At 48.2% G+C, this 19,341-nt stretch overlaps 2 protein-coding genes and 2 non-coding genes across 4 annotated transcripts in view; 3 read left to right on the forward strand and 1 right to left on the reverse strand.

The window, feature by feature from the left end:
• LOC120993538 (capZ-interacting protein-like) overlaps positions 1-3,291 on the forward strand; it is a 31,861-nt gene extending 28,570 nt beyond the window's left edge. Inside the window, exons 8-9 of the mRNA XM_040422020.1 lie at positions 405-758; positions 3,148-3,291. Coding sequence (XP_040277954.1) covers positions 405-758; positions 3,148-3,165 — 372 coding nt within the window. The 3' untranslated portion in view covers positions 3,166-3,291. The remainder of the gene's footprint in view (positions 1-404; positions 759-3,147) is intronic.
• A 7,091-nt stretch (positions 3,292-10,382) lies between these two features.
• Positions 10,383-15,082, forward strand: LOC120993539 (DNA-directed RNA polymerase II subunit RPB1-like). Its single transcript, XM_040422021.1, has 3 exons — positions 10,383-10,414; positions 13,039-14,204; positions 14,250-15,082. Exons 1-3 carry the CDS (start codon positions 10,383-10,385, stop codon positions 15,080-15,082), a joined length of 2,031 nt encoding a protein of 676 aa, XP_040277955.1.
• TRNAP-CGG lies at positions 12,369-12,440 on the forward strand. The gene has a single exon. It is a non-coding gene; the product is annotated as a tRNA-Pro (tRNA).
• On the reverse strand, positions 12,680-12,751 carry TRNAP-AGG. The gene has a single exon. It is a non-coding gene; the product is annotated as a tRNA-Pro (tRNA).
• Positions 15,083-19,341: the final 4,259 nt, after the last annotated feature.

Below are 19,341 nucleotides of genomic sequence, written 5' to 3' on the forward strand. Positions count from 1 at the left end.
AATATATAAAAATAATATAATAATAAAAAGCAATATAAAATATAATAAATATAAAATAATAACAATATGTAATAAGAATACAAAAATAATAGCAGTAAATATAAAATAATAATAATAATAATAAAAATATATAAAAATAATATAATAATAAAAAGCAATATAAAATATAATAAATATAAAATAATAACAATATGTAATAAGAATACAAAAATAATAACAATAAATATAAAATAATAAAAATATGTAAAAATAATATGATAAATATAAAATTATAATAAAAAGTAATAACAAAAAATAATAAATATAGAAGAATAATAACAATTTTGGAATAATAATACATATAAAATAATAATAGATATAAATAATAACTGATATTAGACATAATGCTGTTCTCTTCGCTCTAGATCCGCACTAGAGGCTCCATAAAGCGGAGACCTCCCAGTCGTAAGTTTCGGAAATCCCAATCTGATATGGACTTTGACGTTGAAACGTACAACGCACCTGCGAGAGAGAATGGAGATAAATCAGAGGAGGGCGACGCTGCTCTGAGGGACAAGGAAAGCGCGGACGGATCGCCGGTGGCGGAGAATTCACCATCTGAGCCTGAGCAAAAAACGAAGCAGGAGGAGGCTGAAGAGGAGGAGGGCGAGCGGGGGGAGAAATCCGACAAACAGGAGGCAAAACCAGACACAAACGAGACAGAGACGCCGGACATGGAGGAGAAGAGTGAAGATCCAGGAGAGGAGTGCGACGGGGACGTAAGTGGATAAAGGATGCTGCACACTCTGCCCCCTGCTGGAGACATTAAAATGTGAAAAACTTTTTTTTTTTTAATCATCACTTGATGTTACAGGCCCAAAGCCTGAGGAGGCTGCACTACTGAAAGCCTGTCTGTCAGGTACAAAGACCATGCTTTGATTGATATCTACACCCTTATACGGCGCCAGCATCTGTGGACAATAATATGGGTGGTAATCTGGATCCAACACAAGGTCTCCATGGCCACGCTGCACCTGACAGTAAGCGGACCTGTTGTCAGCACAATCTCTCAGTAGTGCAGCCTCCCCCTCCCCCCGAATGAACTAAATGGGTGAGTAAATGCTAGTTTTCCCCATGTTTTACACTGCAGCTCTGCTTGTTCTGATTGACTACCGTGTCTAAGCACAAGCTCACCACAGTCTCTGCAGAAAGCTGACATTGTTCTGAATGCGGTAGATAGTTAGGTGCCCACACACATGCACACTGGGCTTGGCCGAGCGTATATGTGTTTTGAAAAAAGGGTAAAGGGCTGGGATCAGCAACCTCCGGCACGCCAGCTGCTGTGCAACTACAACTCCCAGCATGCATGCTTACTTGGCTGTTATTGTAACTCCCATAGAAGTAAAAGGAGGATTCTGGGAGTTGTAGTTTCAGAACAGCTGGAGGTTGCTGATCCCTGGTATAGGGAGTAAGCTGGTGCCAGACAACTATGGCGGCATCTTTTCTCCCCTGGCAACAAAAGCATCTGGAGTCGAAATATAACCTGCCCGATCCTTCTGTCCCCGGATATTAGAGAGTCTGTTTAATGGGTGCCCTCCTGCCTCTGGGACCCCCAAAATATGCTCTTTACAGTGGGACCTGAAATGTCTGTCAACGATGTGACCAAACAATCTAACATGCCGGACATCCTCACAAAGTAGACAATCCCTTTAAAGGCTAGGTACACCTTTGGGGGCAAAATTGTTCTCATTTTGAGCTAAAAATAATTTTTTCAATAGGTCTTTATTAAAAATGTTGAGCCCTTTTCTCTGTACAACCTTGGGTTTCTCTAATAGCAGGTTCTGAATTTTCACTCTATTCCGTCAGGCAGCTCAGCTGACGGCTCCTTACACTCATTATAGATCTGTTAATGACCTTTCAGTAATTTAGACTACTTTCACACTCGCGTTTTGGCTTTCCGTTTTTTATGAGATCCGTCATGGGCTCTCACAAGCGGTCAAAAACGGATCAGTTTTGCCCTAATGCATTCTGAATGGAAAAGGATCCGCTCAGAATGCATCAGTTTGCCTCCGATCAGTCCATTCTGCTCTGGAGGCGGACACCAAAACGTTGCCTGCAGCGTTTTGCTGTCCGCTTGACGAAACTGAGCCAAACGGATCTGTCCTGGCACACAATGTAAGTCAATGGGGAGGGATCCGTTTTCTCTGACGCAATCTGGCACAATGGTGTTCAAGACGGATCCGTCTTGGCTATGTTACAGATAATACAAACGGTTGTATTAATAATACATGCGGTTGTATTATTGTAACGGATCCGTTTTTGCAGATCCATGACGGAGCCGCCCAAAACGCGAGTTTGAAAGTAGCCTCAGAGATAAGGTTTATTACATGACCGGCACAAAGTGAAAGTACCATTCACACAGCTAGACGCTTAACCCTTTTGTGACAGAACGGCTGAATATTTTTAATAAAGACTGCAAAGAAAAAGGGGGTCAGTCAGCACATCCCAATGCGCCGGTGCATGCTGCCATGGCTAGAAACACAAACACAACGCAACAGCACTCTGCAAACCAAATAAAGTACAATAATGCCACAGTAATAGAAAATATTCTGGTGCTAATGCTGCGCTTATTTTGTAAATTTAAGATTCTTGGCAAATACATTTTGTACAAAACCATTTGGGCCCGTCTGCCACACGTCAAGGCGATCTCTATAAGACGGGAACCTAACACTAAATGCTACCTGTTATGTGCCATATTTTGGTATTATACCTGAGGGACTCTCCTGTTCCTTCAGCTGGGAAGGAACAGGTCATCTTTGTCCTGACACTATTTCCAGGGCCCTTTAGGGTCAGATGGGGCTCTAGGTTCCTGCGTATGAACATTTCTACCATCGAGGTCTGTTCATACTGATAGTAGTCAGGGCTCGGTTTAGGGATTCACTAGGTGGTGACCTTTCTCCTTTCCCTAGTTTCCAGGCCTAGTACCTTTTCCCTTCCCTCTTGTGTTCGTGTGGAGTTTACTACCCACACCGCGCCGTGACAAATTTTCCTTCTATACCCTGTTACCCTCGGGGCCCCTCCACATTTGCCTCAGCGGTGGACCCACAATGCGATATCTACGTCATATGTAAAATGATATTAAAATCCACGTATGTTTCTCTCATGTAGGATAAACCTGAAAAGTGAAGCAAAACGACCACCAGTAAAGCACAGGCCTTGACCGGCGGGCTGGGACGGCTGCCATGTTTGAGCGCAGTAGATCCGGTCCTGGATGACGTCCCTCCTCAGTGCGACCTGGAGGATCCCTACAGATACCATATCAATCCTGTCAAAGCGCAGGGTAATAGTGAACACGCCGCGTGTACATGTGATGTAAATGTCACTGAATAAACTACCAGTCTCAGCGTGTCCTGGACGCTGGGAGTTGTAGTTCTCTGTCTTTAAGCAGTGTTAGATTCCATATTGATATATTTATGGCGTCATTGATGTTTATAGATATTTTATGTCCTGTGCCTCATTAAAGTGTTTTGAGCATAGAAAGTCCTTCTGTTTCTGGGAAAGCTGTGTGACAACCAATATGGCCGCCATGCCTGACTCCACAAGTGCTTGCCGCCCAGTATTCCCAGACTCCTATGTCTAAATATTATTTCTCTGCTATCCTCCTATAACTAAGATAAACTTCTGTTCTGAAACCTGGGTGACGACAACCATGACCGCCATAATTACACCTCTGTGGTTGTCACCCAGCTTTCCCTGATTCCTGACTCTTATAACTGATTGATAGGCTGAAGTCAGTCAGAGACTGAGAGTGGTAATGGCTGCCAAGCTTCTGATGGTGGGCCGCACACCAATATGACATCACAAGTCACGTGATCAGAAATCATCATCGTGGTCGGTGGTGACCGTTAGGACGGGTTTCAAACATGGCGGATAGTTCCTGCTGCGAAGGGGTTCAAGGGTTAAAAATCCACAATAAAATCTGCCAAGTCTGAACTCGGCCTCAGCAGTAGGCCGCAATACTGTGACAGAAAATGTCCTTGTCGCCCATAGCAACCAATCAGAGCTGAGCTTTCATTTCCTACACCCTGCACTGGAAAATGAAACGTGTCCTCTGATTGGTTGCTATGGGCAATGTCCGGGGCCTAAATATATATATATTCACGACCGCCCTGAGGTCAGTACCACCTTTCATGACAAGAAGTGGGTTGTATGTTTCTATAGATTCTGAAATCTTGTCAATCTTTATATATTATATTATATTTTTTATATATTGTATAAAAATCAATGTTATTAAAAGGACGCTCCACCTTTAGCTCCGTCAATAGAAAATCCGGTGCAGACAAGGGTCTCCATACCAGATCTGTGCTCCTTTTTACAGCTTTAGTTCATATTTAACATATATGGCTGAGAAAAAGACCTGGTGCTGATTGAAAACCATCTGCAAGTTGCTGTTGATGGATCTTTTCAAGGCATTTTCCCCTAATTTACCCCCTAACTCATTACCACATGAATAACTAATGAATTACGGCAGGGTCTACACACAATAGTGACCCACTAAATTCACATGCTGTTTGCCAAGGCTTAAATATTGGGATGTGCAAGGGTTAACCGGGGACAAGAAAATGAACCTAAAAAAAATCTTAATAGGGCCTGAGCTTGATTTGCTGATACGGATCTCAAAATACTCTGCTTGCCTTCCTGCGGCCATAGATTTCTGTTTATCTGCAGCCCACCACTAGGGGAGCTTACTTCCCAAGGATTTATACAGCCCCTATAAACTATATTCTAAATCTATATGCAGTGAGGCTCCCCCTGGTGTGGCAGAAATAATATCATTTATCTCAGCGTCTCCTAAATGTCTCATATGGGGATGGCGGGTTCCAAGCACCCCCTATCAGGGTCCGGAGCCAGACCTGCAGCTCATTTACATTAGTACACCACTAGATCTGTCGACAGCAGTTACCCTACTTGTTGATGGTTTCCAGTTAGTCATACATTTTTATAGTAAAAAAAAGGTAATGAAGACATATCACAAAGATGCTCAATTTCCCATTTGCTGACTATAGGGCCGATGGTATTTTGTGATGACGTGTTTTGGGGGGCGGCTGCCATGTTCTAATTCCTCTGTGGTGGTTCGATTTTGTCTCAGGTAATTCATCTATCATTTAAGAAATATAATATTGGGTGATCCTCCTGTATATAAGTCCCTACAATAATATCAGGGGGGCCCCATCGTTCGGTGTGTCATCTCCTGCCCTTTGACCTGTGGTATTACGTTTACGACCGCGAGTGATACCCGCTAATGTCTGCGTCATGTGACCTGATGTTTCATATAGCTGTACATTGCAGCGCTAAAAGATATCCGCCATTTTGTCATCCCGCTCGCCAAAAATTACAAGGCTGACGCGTTTCGAGCTGTTCAGCTACATACACTCAAAAGACCTAAGTGATCTGAGACACTGGTTGCTAAGGACCCTGCTGCTTGACAACCACATGGTTGCTATGCAATATCTCCATAGTTACTAGACTGTCCTATGTTTTTGTTGGATTTTTACCGCCAAACAAACCTCAAATGGGGTGGGGCTATGCAAATGTGTCCCAAAATGCACCCCTCTGGTAGAATAGCGGGTATATCAGGGCTGGGATGGATTTAAGTGTTGGGACGTATGACATTATGCAATGCGCCATCTTTGCTCTGTATCACAAAATGGCCGCCACCTGTGTAGATATTTGGTTATTTTACTCATTTATCCGTTGTTTGGGCCCAGACCATTTATGCTCCACCTTATTACCTCAAAAATTGGGCCTAAAAAAAACCCCTCCATAGGATCCTCTTGTGGTTGGAGGCGCTCTGTTCTCTGTTTGCCTGTTTTTTATGTTTATTCCCTGTTGTTGCCTCATAGATTTTTACATTAGCTGTTAATCTCATGGAATGAAATGCGTGGCGCAGGGAAGACGACCTCCGGATGTGCACAACGTGTCTACGACTGTAAATTATAAATAAATGCATATTCTTTATAAGACTCGGCCTCCTCTGTCATTCCTTACTACCACGAGGCTTCTGTGATGACTAGGCCTCATTAGATCGCGTACACCCATCGGCCAGAACATTAAATCCACCTGCCTAATATTGTGTGGGTTCCACCTCAGGCCCCCTAGGGAGCTGTGAACCATCCAGTCATGGACTCCGCAAAACTTCTAAGGTTCATTCATTGTGGGAACGTGGGCTAAGTGCTTATCCATTCCGGGGACGCATACTGTGTGGGGCATTATACTGCATGGGGGGCACATAGGGGGCATTATACTGTGTGGGGGCACATAATGGGGGCATTATACTGTGTTGGGGGGCATATAATGGGGCATTTACTGTGTGGGGGGCACATAATGGGGCATTATACTGTGTGGGGGGCACATAATGGGGCAATTATACTGTGTGGGGCACATAAGGGGCATTATACTGCATGGGGGAACATAATGGGGCATTATACTGCGTGGGGGCACATAATGGGGCATTATACTGTGTGGGGGCACATAGTGGGGCATTATACTGTGTGGGGGCACATAATGGGGCATTATACTGCGTGGGGGCACATAATGGGGCATTATACTGTGTGGGGGCACATAGTGGGGCATTATACTGTGTGGGGGCACATAATGGGGCATTATACTGCAATGGGGGCATATAATGGGGCTATGAGAGACTGGGTGGGGGCACTTAATGGGGCATTATACTGTGTGAGGGCACATAATGGGCATTATAACTGTTGTGGGGGCACATGAATGGGGCATTATACTGTGTGGGGGCACATAATGAGGCATTATACTGTGTGGGGCACATAATGGGGCATTATACTGTGTTGGGGCACATAATGGGGCATTATACTGTGTGGGGCATTATACTGCATGGGGGGCACATGTGTCATATACTGTGTGGGGGCACATAAATGGGGCATTATACTGTGTGGGGCATATAATGGGGCATTATACTGTGTGGGGCATTATACTGCATGGGGGAGCACATAATGTGGCATTATACTGTGTGGGGCACATAATGGGGGCATTATACTATGTGGGGGCATATAATGGGGCATTATACTGTGTGGGGCACATAATGGGCATTATACTATGTGGGGGCATATAATGGGGCATTATACTGTGTTGAGAGCACATAATGAGGGATTATACCGTGTGGGGGACACATAAGGGGGCATCATGGTGTGTTATTGGAAATAAGGAAGATTCTACTGTGTTGGGGGCATTACACAGGTGGGGGGGGGGGCACTTACTGGTGTATACCGTGTGGGAATACATTATGGGGGACATCCTGCTGTGAGGGGGATCATACTTTGTGGTGGGGGGCAATTGGCACTGTTGCATTGGGCACTATCAAGGTTGCCCATGGTTGGACGAAGGTCATCATGGTGGTCTGCTCCAGATAGAGAACAAAAGGGAGATTAACGCTAATGAGATTCTATTGTTTTATTACTAATTCAGTGTGAAACCACGCCCTTATATAACCTAGCAGAGATACCTATGGGGGGGGCAACCGCTGCCATATACAATGGTTATGTAGGTGGTACATGTCACATCCACATGATGCCAAGACCCAAGGTTTCCAGCAGAGCTAGTCTTCTTCCCATAGTGCACCTGGTGCCATCGCTCCTCTAGTTAACTGACAGACACCCACCCGACCATCAACATGATTGCCTCAGACCAGGCTGCCTTCTTCCCATAGTGCCACCTGTGCCATCCCTTCTCCAGGTAAGTGACGCCCCAGCCATCCACATGATGTAACGTGATTCATCAGACCAGGCTGCCTTCTTCCCATAGTGAACCTGGTGCCATCTCTTCTCCAGGTAAGTGGACGCCCCCACCCATCCACATGATGTAACGTGATTCCTCAGACCAGGCTGCCTTCTTCCCATAGTGAACCTGGTGCCATCCCTTCTCCAGGTAAGTGACGCCCCCAGCCATCCACATGATGTAACGTGATTCATCAGACCAGGCTGCCTTCTTCCCATAGTGCATGTGGTGCCATCCCTTCTCCAGGTAGTGACGCCCCCAGCATCCACATGATGTAACGTGATTCATCAGACCAGGCTGCCTTCTTCCCATAGTGCACCTGGTGCCATCCCTTCTCCAGGTAAGTGACGCCCCCAGCCATCCACATGATGTAACGTGATTCATCAGACCAGGCTGCCTTCTTCCCATAGTGCATGTGGTGCCATCTCTTCTCCAGGTAAGTGAGCCCCCCAGCCATCCACATGATGTAACGTGACTCATCAGACCAGGCTGCCTTCTTCCCATAGTGCATGTGGTGCCATCTCTTCCCCAGGTAAGTGACGCCCCCAGCCATCCACATGATGTAACGTGATTCATCAGACCAGGCTGCCTTCTTCCCATAGTGCACCTGGTGCCATCCCTTCTCCAGGTAAGTGACGCCCCCAGCCATCCACATGATGTACGTGACTCATCAGACCAGGCTGCCTTCTTCCCATAGTGCATGTGGTGCCATCTCTTCTCCAGGTAAGTGACGCCCCCAGCCATCCACATGATGTAACGTGGACTCATCAGACCAGGCTGCCTTCTTCCCATAGTGCATGTGGTGCCATCTCTTCTCCAGGTAAGTGACGCCCCCAGCCATCCACATGATGTAACGTGACTCATCAGACCAGGCTGCCTTCTTCCCATAGTGCATGTGGTGCCATCTCTTCCCCAGGTAAGTGACGCCCCCAGCCATCCACATGATGTAACGTGACTGATCAGACCAGGCTGCATCTTCCCATAGTGCACCTGGTGCCATCTCTTCCCCAGGTAAGTGACGCCCCCAGTCATCCACATGATGTAACGTGATTCATCAGACCAGGCTGCCTTCTTCCCATAGTGCACCTGGTGCCATCTCTTCTCCAGGTAAGTGACGCCCCAGCCATCCACATGATGTAACGTGACTCATCAGACCAGGCTGCCTTCTTCCCATAGTGAACCTGGTGCCATCTCTTCTCCAGGTAAGTGACGCCCCCAGCCATCCACATGATGTAACGTGATTCATCAGACCAGGCTGCCTTCTTCCCATAGTGCACCTGGTGCCATCTCTTCTCCAGGTAAGTGACGCCCCAGCCATCACATGATGTAACGTGACTCATCAGACCAGGCTGCCTTCTTCCATAGTGAACCTGGTGCCATCTCTTCTCCAGGTAAGTGACGCCCCCAGCCATCCACATGATGTAACGTGATTCATCAGACCAGCTGCCTTCTTCCCATAGTGCACCTGGTGCCATTTCTTCCCCAGGTAAGTGACGCCCCCAGCCATCACATGATGTAACGTGACTGATCAGACCAGGCTGCCTTCTTCCCATAGTGCACCTGGTGCCACTCTTCCCCAGGTAAGTGACGCCCCCAGTCATCCACATGATGTAACGTGGATTCATCAGACCAGGCTGCCTTCTTCCCATAGTGCACCTGGTGCCATCTCTTCTCCAGGTAAGTGACGCCCCCAGCCATCCACATGATGTACGTGACTCATCAGACCAGGCTGCCTTCTTCCCATAGTGAACCTGGTGCCATCTCTTCTCCAGGTAAGTGACGCCCCCAGCCATCCACATGATGTAACGTGATTCATCAGACCAGCCGCCTTCTTCCCATAGTGCACGTGGTGCCATCTCTTCTCCAGGTAAGTGACGCCCCCAGCCATCCACATGATGTAACGTGACTCATCAGACCAGGCTGCCTTCTTCCCATAGTGCATGTGGTGCCATCTCTTCCCCAGGTAAGTGACGCCCCCAGCCATCACATGATGTAACGTGATTCATCAGACCAGGCCGCCATTTTCCATTCCTCAGTTCTGATCTCATGTGCCCATTGTAGGCAGATTCGGCGGTGGACACCGGTCGGCAAAGTCACCATAATTACACATGACACGCCCAAAGCATACCAGCCAATGTAAATATGTCGGTGTGCACTTGGGAGGTGCAATGCTCCTGTATTTCATACACTGACATCAAGCAGAGATCCTGAAGATGCGAGGAATTCAAACTGAGACTATGAGAGTTGCAGATACCCCGCTGTGACATCTATATGCCCTATAGCAATGATAACCAATCTCTGGAACTCCAGCTGTTGCAAAACTACCACACCCATCATGCCATGACCACCGACAACCCCTCAGAGGTTGACTTCATGAGACTACCCCTGTAAAGCAGAGGAAAACATGTTTTAAACTGTGACTAGGATCTAGGATCACCGGTCTCACTTGTTCTGTCCACCTCCATGCTTTACACTGCAGCTCTGATTGTTAATAAGCTGTTATAAGCAGAGGATCAGCACATAGAGAGCTGGTTTCCATCACAGCATGGATTTGTGGCACTTCCCTCTGTCCTAGGACACAATTCTGCAGTATTACAACGATGCTTGCTGTAGCAGAACGGAGCGAGGATCGGTAAAAGCGGGCACAGGCGGAGATAATAATCATCCGACTGATTTTCCCAAGTGTCGACCATTATTGGCCTGTTAACATTTGAATCTGTTCTTTTCTAGTCGTAACTGGTATGCATCAATACAACTGGTGTGCGAGCCCTGTAACTGGTGCTGGCAGCACTATCATTGGTGCTAAGGGTTCTGTAAATGGTGCTGGGAGCCCTGTGACTGGTGATGGGGCAGAGTGACTGGTGCTTGGGGTGCTGTGACTGGTGCTGAGAGCCCTGTGACTGGTGATGGGGCAGAGTGACTGGTGCTTGGGGTGCTGTGACTGGTGCTGAGAGCCATGTGACTGGTGATGGGGCAGAGTGACTGGTGCTGGGAGCCCTGTGACTGGTGCTGGCAGCACTATCATTGGTGCTGAGGGTTCTGTAAATGGTGCTGAGAGCCCTGTGACTGGTGATGGGGCAGAGTGACTGGTGCTTGAGGTGCTGTGACTGGTGCTGAGAGCCCTGTGACTGGTGATGGGGCAGAGTGACTGGTGCTTGGGGTGCTGTGACTGGTGCTGAGAGCCCTGTGACTGGTGATGGGCAGAGTGACTGGTGCTTGGGGTGCTGTGACTGGTGCTGAGAGCCCTGTGACTGGTGATGGGGCGAGGTGACTGGTGCTTGGGGTGCTGTGACTGGTGCTGAGAGCCATGTGACTGGTGACGGGGCAGAGTGACTGGTGCTTGGGGTGCAGTGACTGGTCTGAGAGCCATGTGACTGGTGATGGGAGCCCTGTGACTGGTGCTTGGGGCCCTGTGACTAGTGCTGGGAGCCCTGTGACTGGTGATGGGGCAGAGTGGACTGGTGCTGGGGGGACCTGGGACTGTGCTTGGGCTGCTGTGACTGGTGCTGGGGGACCTGTGACTGGTGCTGGGGGACCTGTGACTGTACTTGGGCCCTGTGACTGGTGCTGGGGGACCTGTGACTGTTGCTGGGGGACTGTGACTGGTGCTTGGGCAGCTGTGACTGGTACTTGGGGCCCTGTGACTGGTGCTGGGGGCCCTGTGACTGGTGCTGGGGGACCTGTGAGTGAAGCTGGAGGTCCTGTGCTGGAAGTGTGGTGACTAGTGTTGGTGGAACTATGGTGCTGGAGGTGCTATCACTGGTACTTGGGACCCTGTGACTGGTGTTGTCACTGGTGCTGGGGAGTTATCACTGGCATGGGGGGGCTGTGACTGGTGCTGGGATGATATTACTGGTACCTAGGGCACTTTGACTGGTACTTGGGGCCCTGTGACTGGTGCTGGGGTGCTATGGCCCTGTGACTGCCATTCAGGGTACTGTGACTGGTACTTAGGGCCATTTGACTGGTACCTGGGGCCCTGTGACTGCTGCTGGGATGCTATCACTGGTACCTAGGGCCCTGTGACTGGTATTTGGGGCCCTGTGACTGCTGCTGGGATGCTCTCACTGGTACCTGGGGCCCTGTGACTGCTGCTGGGGGCGCTGAGGCAGACGGTACAGGGGGGCCACTCTGACCGCTCTCCTGCAGTTCCCTCTTACGTCCACCAGGGGGAGCGCGTGACCATGATTTCTCTATCACCACATAAAATACTGTAAATACTACCAATGAATTAATGAGAGCCCCTGCAGTCTGGCCGGGAGACCCCCTACATCGCACATCTTTCTGAGGGAATCATCTGCGCTCGTTCCCGGCTTCTGTCGCCTTCCCTCCATCTTCCTACACCCGGCCCCGCCGGACCGCCGATGAGAACAGCAGCGCCTCAGTGCACCCCAGCCGGGCACAATGTCCGTCCGTGTCGGCCGGGATATCGAATTCGCTCGATTCGTGCTTAGTGACGGAAATAATAGGGCGATGCGACATCCTCCGTGCGCTCAGAGATACCAATATGGCAGAGGGGAGAGGAAGTGAGCAGGTCGGGATGTGACGAGTTAAAGAGCTGAAGATGGAGATCAGACATAGCGAGTGGCTCGTTGGTCTAGGGGTATGATTCTCGCTTCGGGTGCGAGAGGTCCCGGGTTCAAATCCCGGACGAGCCCAGTTTTTATTCTTTTAATTTTTTATTTTTTTTTAGCTTGTACTGTAATAAAGATTAGACGGAAAGCTCCACCACCAGCCCTCTCTGCTCCTCACACGACACAGTCCTGTGAGAAAGTATTTCATGTATAAACAGTCAGATGTAGATTAAAATTGATTATTTTTTTTATTCTTAATCGGGTTTTAGATTTTTTTTTTTTAGATTTACTAAAAATGGATCTGAATTTAAAATACAAAAAGTGGGCTCGTCCGGGATTTGAACCCGGGACCTCTCGCACCCTAAGCGAGAATCATACCCCTAGACCAACGAGCCGCCGCACGGCAACACTCTGAGGAGTCGGCCTGAAAAGAGGCTCTCTGGGCAAACTCTAAATAAATTTATTTTTATTTTTCGTTATAAATAACGTTCGAGAACTCTGCTTGCCCTTAATGATTAGAAACCTTCATTGCATATAGCCAGAAGCTGGGGAGTCATCGTATCATGTCTCAGGTACTGTAGGGACATGGTTCCTCAGAGCAGCTCCAACCTCCACAGCAAGAGCCATGGTGCCCCCAGTGACAGCAGTGCCCCCCAATAACAGCCACATGCCCTGGTTACAGAACAGTGCCCCCAGTTACAGCACAGAGCCCCCAGTTACAGTACAGTGCCCCCAGTTACAGTACAGAGCCCCCAGTTACAGAACAGCGCCCCCAGTTACAGCACAGTGCCCCCAGTTACAGCACAGAGCCCCCAGTTACAGCACAGAGCCCCCAGTTACAGCACAGAGCCCCCAGTTACAGCACAGAGCCCCCAGTTACAGCACAGAGCCCCAGTTACAGCACAGAGCCCCCAGTTACAGAACAGCACACCCAGTTACAGCACAGTGCCCCCAGTTACAGCACAGAGCCCCCAGTTACAGAACAGCACACCCAGTTACAGCACAGAGCCCCCAGTTACAGCACAGAGCCCCCAGTTACAGCACAGAGCCCCCAGTTACAGCACAGAGCCCCCAGTTACAGCACAGTCCCCCCAGTTACAGCACAGTGCCCCCAGTTACAGAACAGTGCCCCCAGTTACAGCACAGCGCCCCCCAGTTACAGCACAGCGCCCCCAGTTACAGAACAGTGCCCCCAGTTACAGCACAGAGCCCCCAGTTACAGCACAGTGCCTCCCAGTTACAGCACAGTGCCCCCAGTTACAGCACAGTCCCCCAGTTACAGCACAGTGCCCCCAGTTACAGAACAGTGCCCCCAGTTACAGCACAGCGCCCCCCAGTTACAGCACAGCGCCCCCCAGTTACAGCACAGCGCCCCCAGTTACAGCACAGCGCCCCCAGTTACAGCACAGAGCCCCAGTTACAGCACACTGCCCCAGTTACAGCACAGCTCCCCAGTTACAGCACAGAGCCCCCAGTTACAGCACAGAGCCCCCAGTTACAGCACAGTGCCTCCCAGTTACAGCACAGCTCCCCAGTTACAGCACAGCGCCCCAGTTACAGCACAGCGCCCCAGTTACAGCACAGCGCCCCAGTTACAGCACAGCGCCTCCCAGTTACAGCACAGCGCCCCCAGTTACAGCACAGAGCCCCAGTTACAGCACACTGCCCCAGTTACAGCACAGCTCCCCAGTTACAGCACAGCGCCCCAGTTACAGCACAGAGCCCCAGTTATAGCACAGAGCCCCCCAGTTACAGCACAGAGCCCCCAGTTACAGCACAGCGCCCCCCAGTTACAGCACAGCGCCCCCAGTTACAGCACAGCGCCCCCAGTTACAGCACAGAGCCCCAGTTACAGCACACTGCCCCAGTTACAGCACAGCTCCCCAGTTACAGCACAGAGCCCCAGTTACAGCACAGAGCCCCCAGTTACAGCACAGAGCCCCCAGTTACAGCACAGTGCCTCCCAGTTACAGCACAGCTCCCCAGTTACAGCACAGCGCCCCAGTTACAGCACAGCGCCCAGTTACAGCACAGCGCCTCCCAGTTACAGCACAGCGCCCCCAGTTACAGCACAGAGCCCCAGTTACAGCACACTGCCCCAGTTACAGCACAGCTCCCCAGTTACAGCACAGCGCCCCAGTTACAGCACAGCGCCCCAGTTACAGCACAGCACCCCAGTTATAGCACAGAGCCCCCCAGTTACAGCACAGAGCCCCCAGTTACAGCACAGTGCCTCCCAGTTACAGCACAGCGCCCCCAGTTACAGCACAGTGCCCCAGTTACAGCACAGTGCCTCCCAGTTACAGCACAGTGCCCCCAGTTACAGCACAGTGCCCCCAGTTACAGCACAGAGCCCCAGTTACAGCACAGAGCCCCAGTTACAGCATAGCGCCCCCAGTTACAGCACAGAGCCCCCAGTTACAGCACAGCTCCCCAGTTACAGCACAGAGCCCCCAGTTACAGCACAGCGCCCCAGTTACAGCAGAGCTCCCCAGTTACAGCACAGAGCCCCCAGTTACAGCACAGCGCCCCAGTTTCAGCACAGCTCCCCAGTTACAGCCTGCGCCCCCAGTTACAGCGCAGCGCCCCCAGTTACAGCACAGCGCCCCCAGTTACAGCACAGTGCCTCCAGTTACAGCACAGAGCCCAGCAACAGTCACATGGAAGGGGACAAATACATTTTCATATCACTTTTTTTTTTCAACTTGTTTGATTCAACCTTGTAATCTATGATTCACCATCACATGACTATTACATACAGTGCGTCACAAGTCCATGGAATAAACTACACGACTCGCAGTACACACACTATACGACTGACACACTACAGGTCACACACACTATACAACTGATATACTACAGGTCACACACTATACGACTGACACACTACAGGTCACACACTATACGACTGACATACTACAGGTCACACACTATACGACTGACATACTACAGGTCACACACTATACGACTGACATACTACAGGTCACACACTATACGACTGACATACTACAGGTCACACACTATACGACTGACACACTACAGGTCACACACTATACAACTGATACACTACAGGTCACACACTATACAACTGATACACTACAGGTCACACACTATACAACTGATACACTACAGGTCACACACTATACGACTACACTACAGGTCACACACTATACGACTGACACACTACAGGTCACACACTATACAACTGATACACTACAGGTCACACACTATACAACTGATACACTACAGGTCACACACTATACAACTGATACACTACAGGTCACACACACTATACAACTGATATACTACAGGTCACACACTATACGACTGACACACTACAGGTCACACACTATACGACTGACATACTACAGGTCACACACTATACGACTGACATACTACAGGTCACACACTATACGACTGACATACTACAGGTCACACACTATACGACTGACACACTACAGGTCACACACACTATACAACTGATATACTACAGGTCACACACTATACGACTGACACACTACAGGTCACACACTATACGACTGACATACTACAGGTCACACACTATACGACTGACATACTACAGGTCACACACTATACGACTGACATACTACAGGTCACACACTATACGACTGACATACTACAGGTCACACACTATACGACTGACACACTACAGGTCACACACTATACAACTGATACACTACAGGTCACACACTATACAACTGATACACTACAGGTCACACACTATACAACTGATACACTACAGGTCACACACTATACAACTGATACACTACAGGTCACACACTATACGACTGATATACTACAGGTCACACACTATACGACTACACTACAGGTCACACACTATACGACTGATATACTACAGGTCACACACTATACGACTACACTACAGGTCACACACTATACGACTACACTACAGGTCACACACTATACGACTGACACACTACAGGTCACACACTATACAACTGATATACTACAGGTCACACACTATACGACTGTCACAATACAGGTCACACACTATACAACTACACTACAGGTCACACACTATACAACTGATACAGTACAGGTCACACACTATACGACTGACACACTACAGGTCACACACTATACAACTACACTACAGGTCACACACTATACAACTGATACAGTACAGGTCACACACTATACAACTACACTACAGGTCACACACTATACAACTGATACAGTACAGGTCACACACTATACAACTACACTACAGGTCACACACTATACGACTGATATACTACAGGTCACACACACTATACGACTGATATACTACAGGTCACACACTATACGACTGATATACTACAGGTCACACACTATACGACTGTCACAGTACATTTCACACACTATACGACTGTCACACTACAGGTCACATATTATATGACTGTCACAATACAGATCACACACTATACGACTGTCACAGTACAGGTCACACACTACACACTGTCCGCTGTTCGCCATATAACCTATGATTCCTCACAGTCTGTGTGTTGGCATATGTACATTGGCACCAGGGTCTCTACATTCACCACATGCTGGTGATAACCACCAGGAGAATAACGGATGCTTTTGGCGAACTCCGTCAGACGAGCCAGAGCACGACAATCACTCATTCATTCCTGAGAATAACATTTGTGTGAAAGATTTTGGATTTCAAAGAGGACAGTCACATTTTGGCAGTCACTTTTTGACACCAAAAGCCCTTGGCACGCAAACCAGAGCGTTCACCCAGCACCACAAAGGTTCAGGGCCAGGGAGTCCCATCATCCTGTGCACCTCCTTATCATTACTCTACCAGAAGGTACACAGGCAGAGCCGTGCAGGAAGACCTCCGGACTGTCCTCACTTAAAGGGACAGTGCACTTTGTTCTCCCCCTTCTCTGTTGATACAATGATTGATAAATTACCAGCAGCTTCATATATCTTCTCACTACATTACAAATGTGTTGTGCCCGAACCAAACATCAGATACCACCTTCTCCAAGCTCAGGGTCAATTATATAATTCCTCTTCCAAATAATGATGCTGCTGGAGTATAATACAGGATATAATGTATGTACACAGTGACTGCACCAGCAGAATAGTGAGTGCAGCTCTGGAGTATAATCCAGGATGTAACTCAGGATCAGTACAGGATAAGTAATGTATGTACACAGTGACTCCACCAGCAGAATAGTGAGTGCAGCTCTGGAGTATAATACAAGATGTAATCAGGATCAGTACAGGATAAGTAATGTATGTACACAGTGACTGCACCAGCAGAATAGTGAGTGCAGCTCTGGAGTATAATACAGGATGTAACTCAGGATCAGTACAGGATAAGTAATGTATGTACACAGTGACTGCACCAGCAGAATAGTGAGTGCGCTCTGGAGTATATACAGGATGTAACTCAGGATCAGTACAGGAGAAGTAATGTATGTACACAGTGACTGCACCAGCAGAATAGTGAGTGCAGCTCTGGATTAAATACAGATGTAACTCAGGATCAGTACATAAGTAATGTATGTACACAGTGACTCCACCAGCAGAATAGTGAGTGCAGCTCTGGAGTATAATACAGGATGTAACTCAGGATCAGTGCAGGATAAGTAATGTATGTACACAGTGACTGCACCAGCAGAATAGTGAGTGCAGCTCTGGAGTATAATACAGGATGTAACTCAGGATCAGTAAGGATAAGTAATGTATGTACACAGTGACTGCACCAGCAGAATAGTGAGTGCAGCTCTGGAGTATAATACAGGATGTAACTCAGGATCAGTACAGGATAAGTAATGTATGTACACAGTGACTGCACCAGCAGAATAGTGAGTGCAGCTCTGGAGTATAATACAGGATGTAACTCAGGATCAGTACAGGATAAGTAATGTATGTACACAGTGACACACCAGCAGAATAGTGAGTGCAGCTCTGGAGTATAATACAGGATGTAACTCAGGATCAGTACAGGATAAGTAATGTATGTACACAGTGACTGCACCAGCAGAAAGTGAGTGCAGCTCTGGAGTATAATACAGGATGTAACTCAGGATCAGTACAGGATAAGTAATGTATGTACACAGTGACTGCACCAGCAGAATAGTGAGTGCAGCTCTGGAGTATAATACAGGATGTAACTCAGGATCAGCAGGATAAGTAATGTATGTACACAGTGACTGCACCAGCAGAATAGTGAGTGCAGCTCTGGAGTATAATACAGGATGTAACTCAGGATCAGTACAGGATAAGTAATGTATGTACACAGTGACTGCACCAGCAGAATAGTGAGTGCAGCTCTGGAGTATAATACAGGATGTAACTCAGGATCAGTACAGGATAAGTAATGTATGTACACAGTGACTGCACCAGCAGAATAGTGAGTGCAGCTCTGGAGTATAATACAGGATGTAACTCAGGATCAGTACAGGATAAGTAATGTATGTACACAGTGACTGCACAGAATAGTGAGTGCAGCTCTGGAGTAATACAGGATGTAACTCAGGATCAGTACAGGATAAGTAATGTATGTACACAGTGACTGCACCAGCAGAATAGTGAGTGCAGCTCTGGAGTATAATACAGGATGTAACTTAATGATTTTCCTATTTCATGACGTAAAGTCATAGTTTTATTAAAGACACGGAGGCGTATTGCTTAATCCTTCTTTACTGAACCACCAATAGCAGCAAAGAGAAAAATTTACATATAAGGAACCATAGCAACCAAGGTCCCTCCCCACTGGCCCCTATAATAGGCCTCTCTTCCTCTGTGACTTCCTCTTTCTTTGAACCTCTGGTGCTGACATCCCGAACATCCCAACGGTAACTCTGAACTGAACCGACATCACGAACATCACAACGATGACTCCAAACTTCAACTGGAACAGACAGTCCAACGCCCAGCAGCGTAATCAACTAGCCAACCAGGCTAAACTGTAGAACATATCCTCCGGAAAACACGGCATACT

Source organism: Bufo bufo, chromosome 3, assembly GCF_905171765.1.
Source record: "Bufo bufo chromosome 3, aBufBuf1.1, whole genome shotgun sequence".
NCBI classification, from domain to species: Eukaryota; Metazoa; Chordata; class Amphibia; order Anura; family Bufonidae; genus Bufo; species Bufo bufo.

What these genes read in the sequence shown, in the direction of transcription:
- LOC120993539 (XM_040422021.1), top strand. Translation starts at nt 10,383, where the DNA reads ATGCTTGCTGTAGCAGAACGGAGCGAGGATCG. An exon ending in GCAGAACGGAGCGAGGATCG is followed by an intron (nt 10,415 to 13,038) that starts GTAAAAGCGGGC and finishes CCCTGGTTACAG; the next exon opens with AACAGTGCCCCCAGTTACAG. An exon ending in AGTTACAGCACAGAGCCCCA is followed by an intron (nt 14,205 to 14,249) that starts GTTACAGCACAC and finishes CCCCAGTTACAG; the next exon opens with CACAGAGCCCCAGTTACAGC.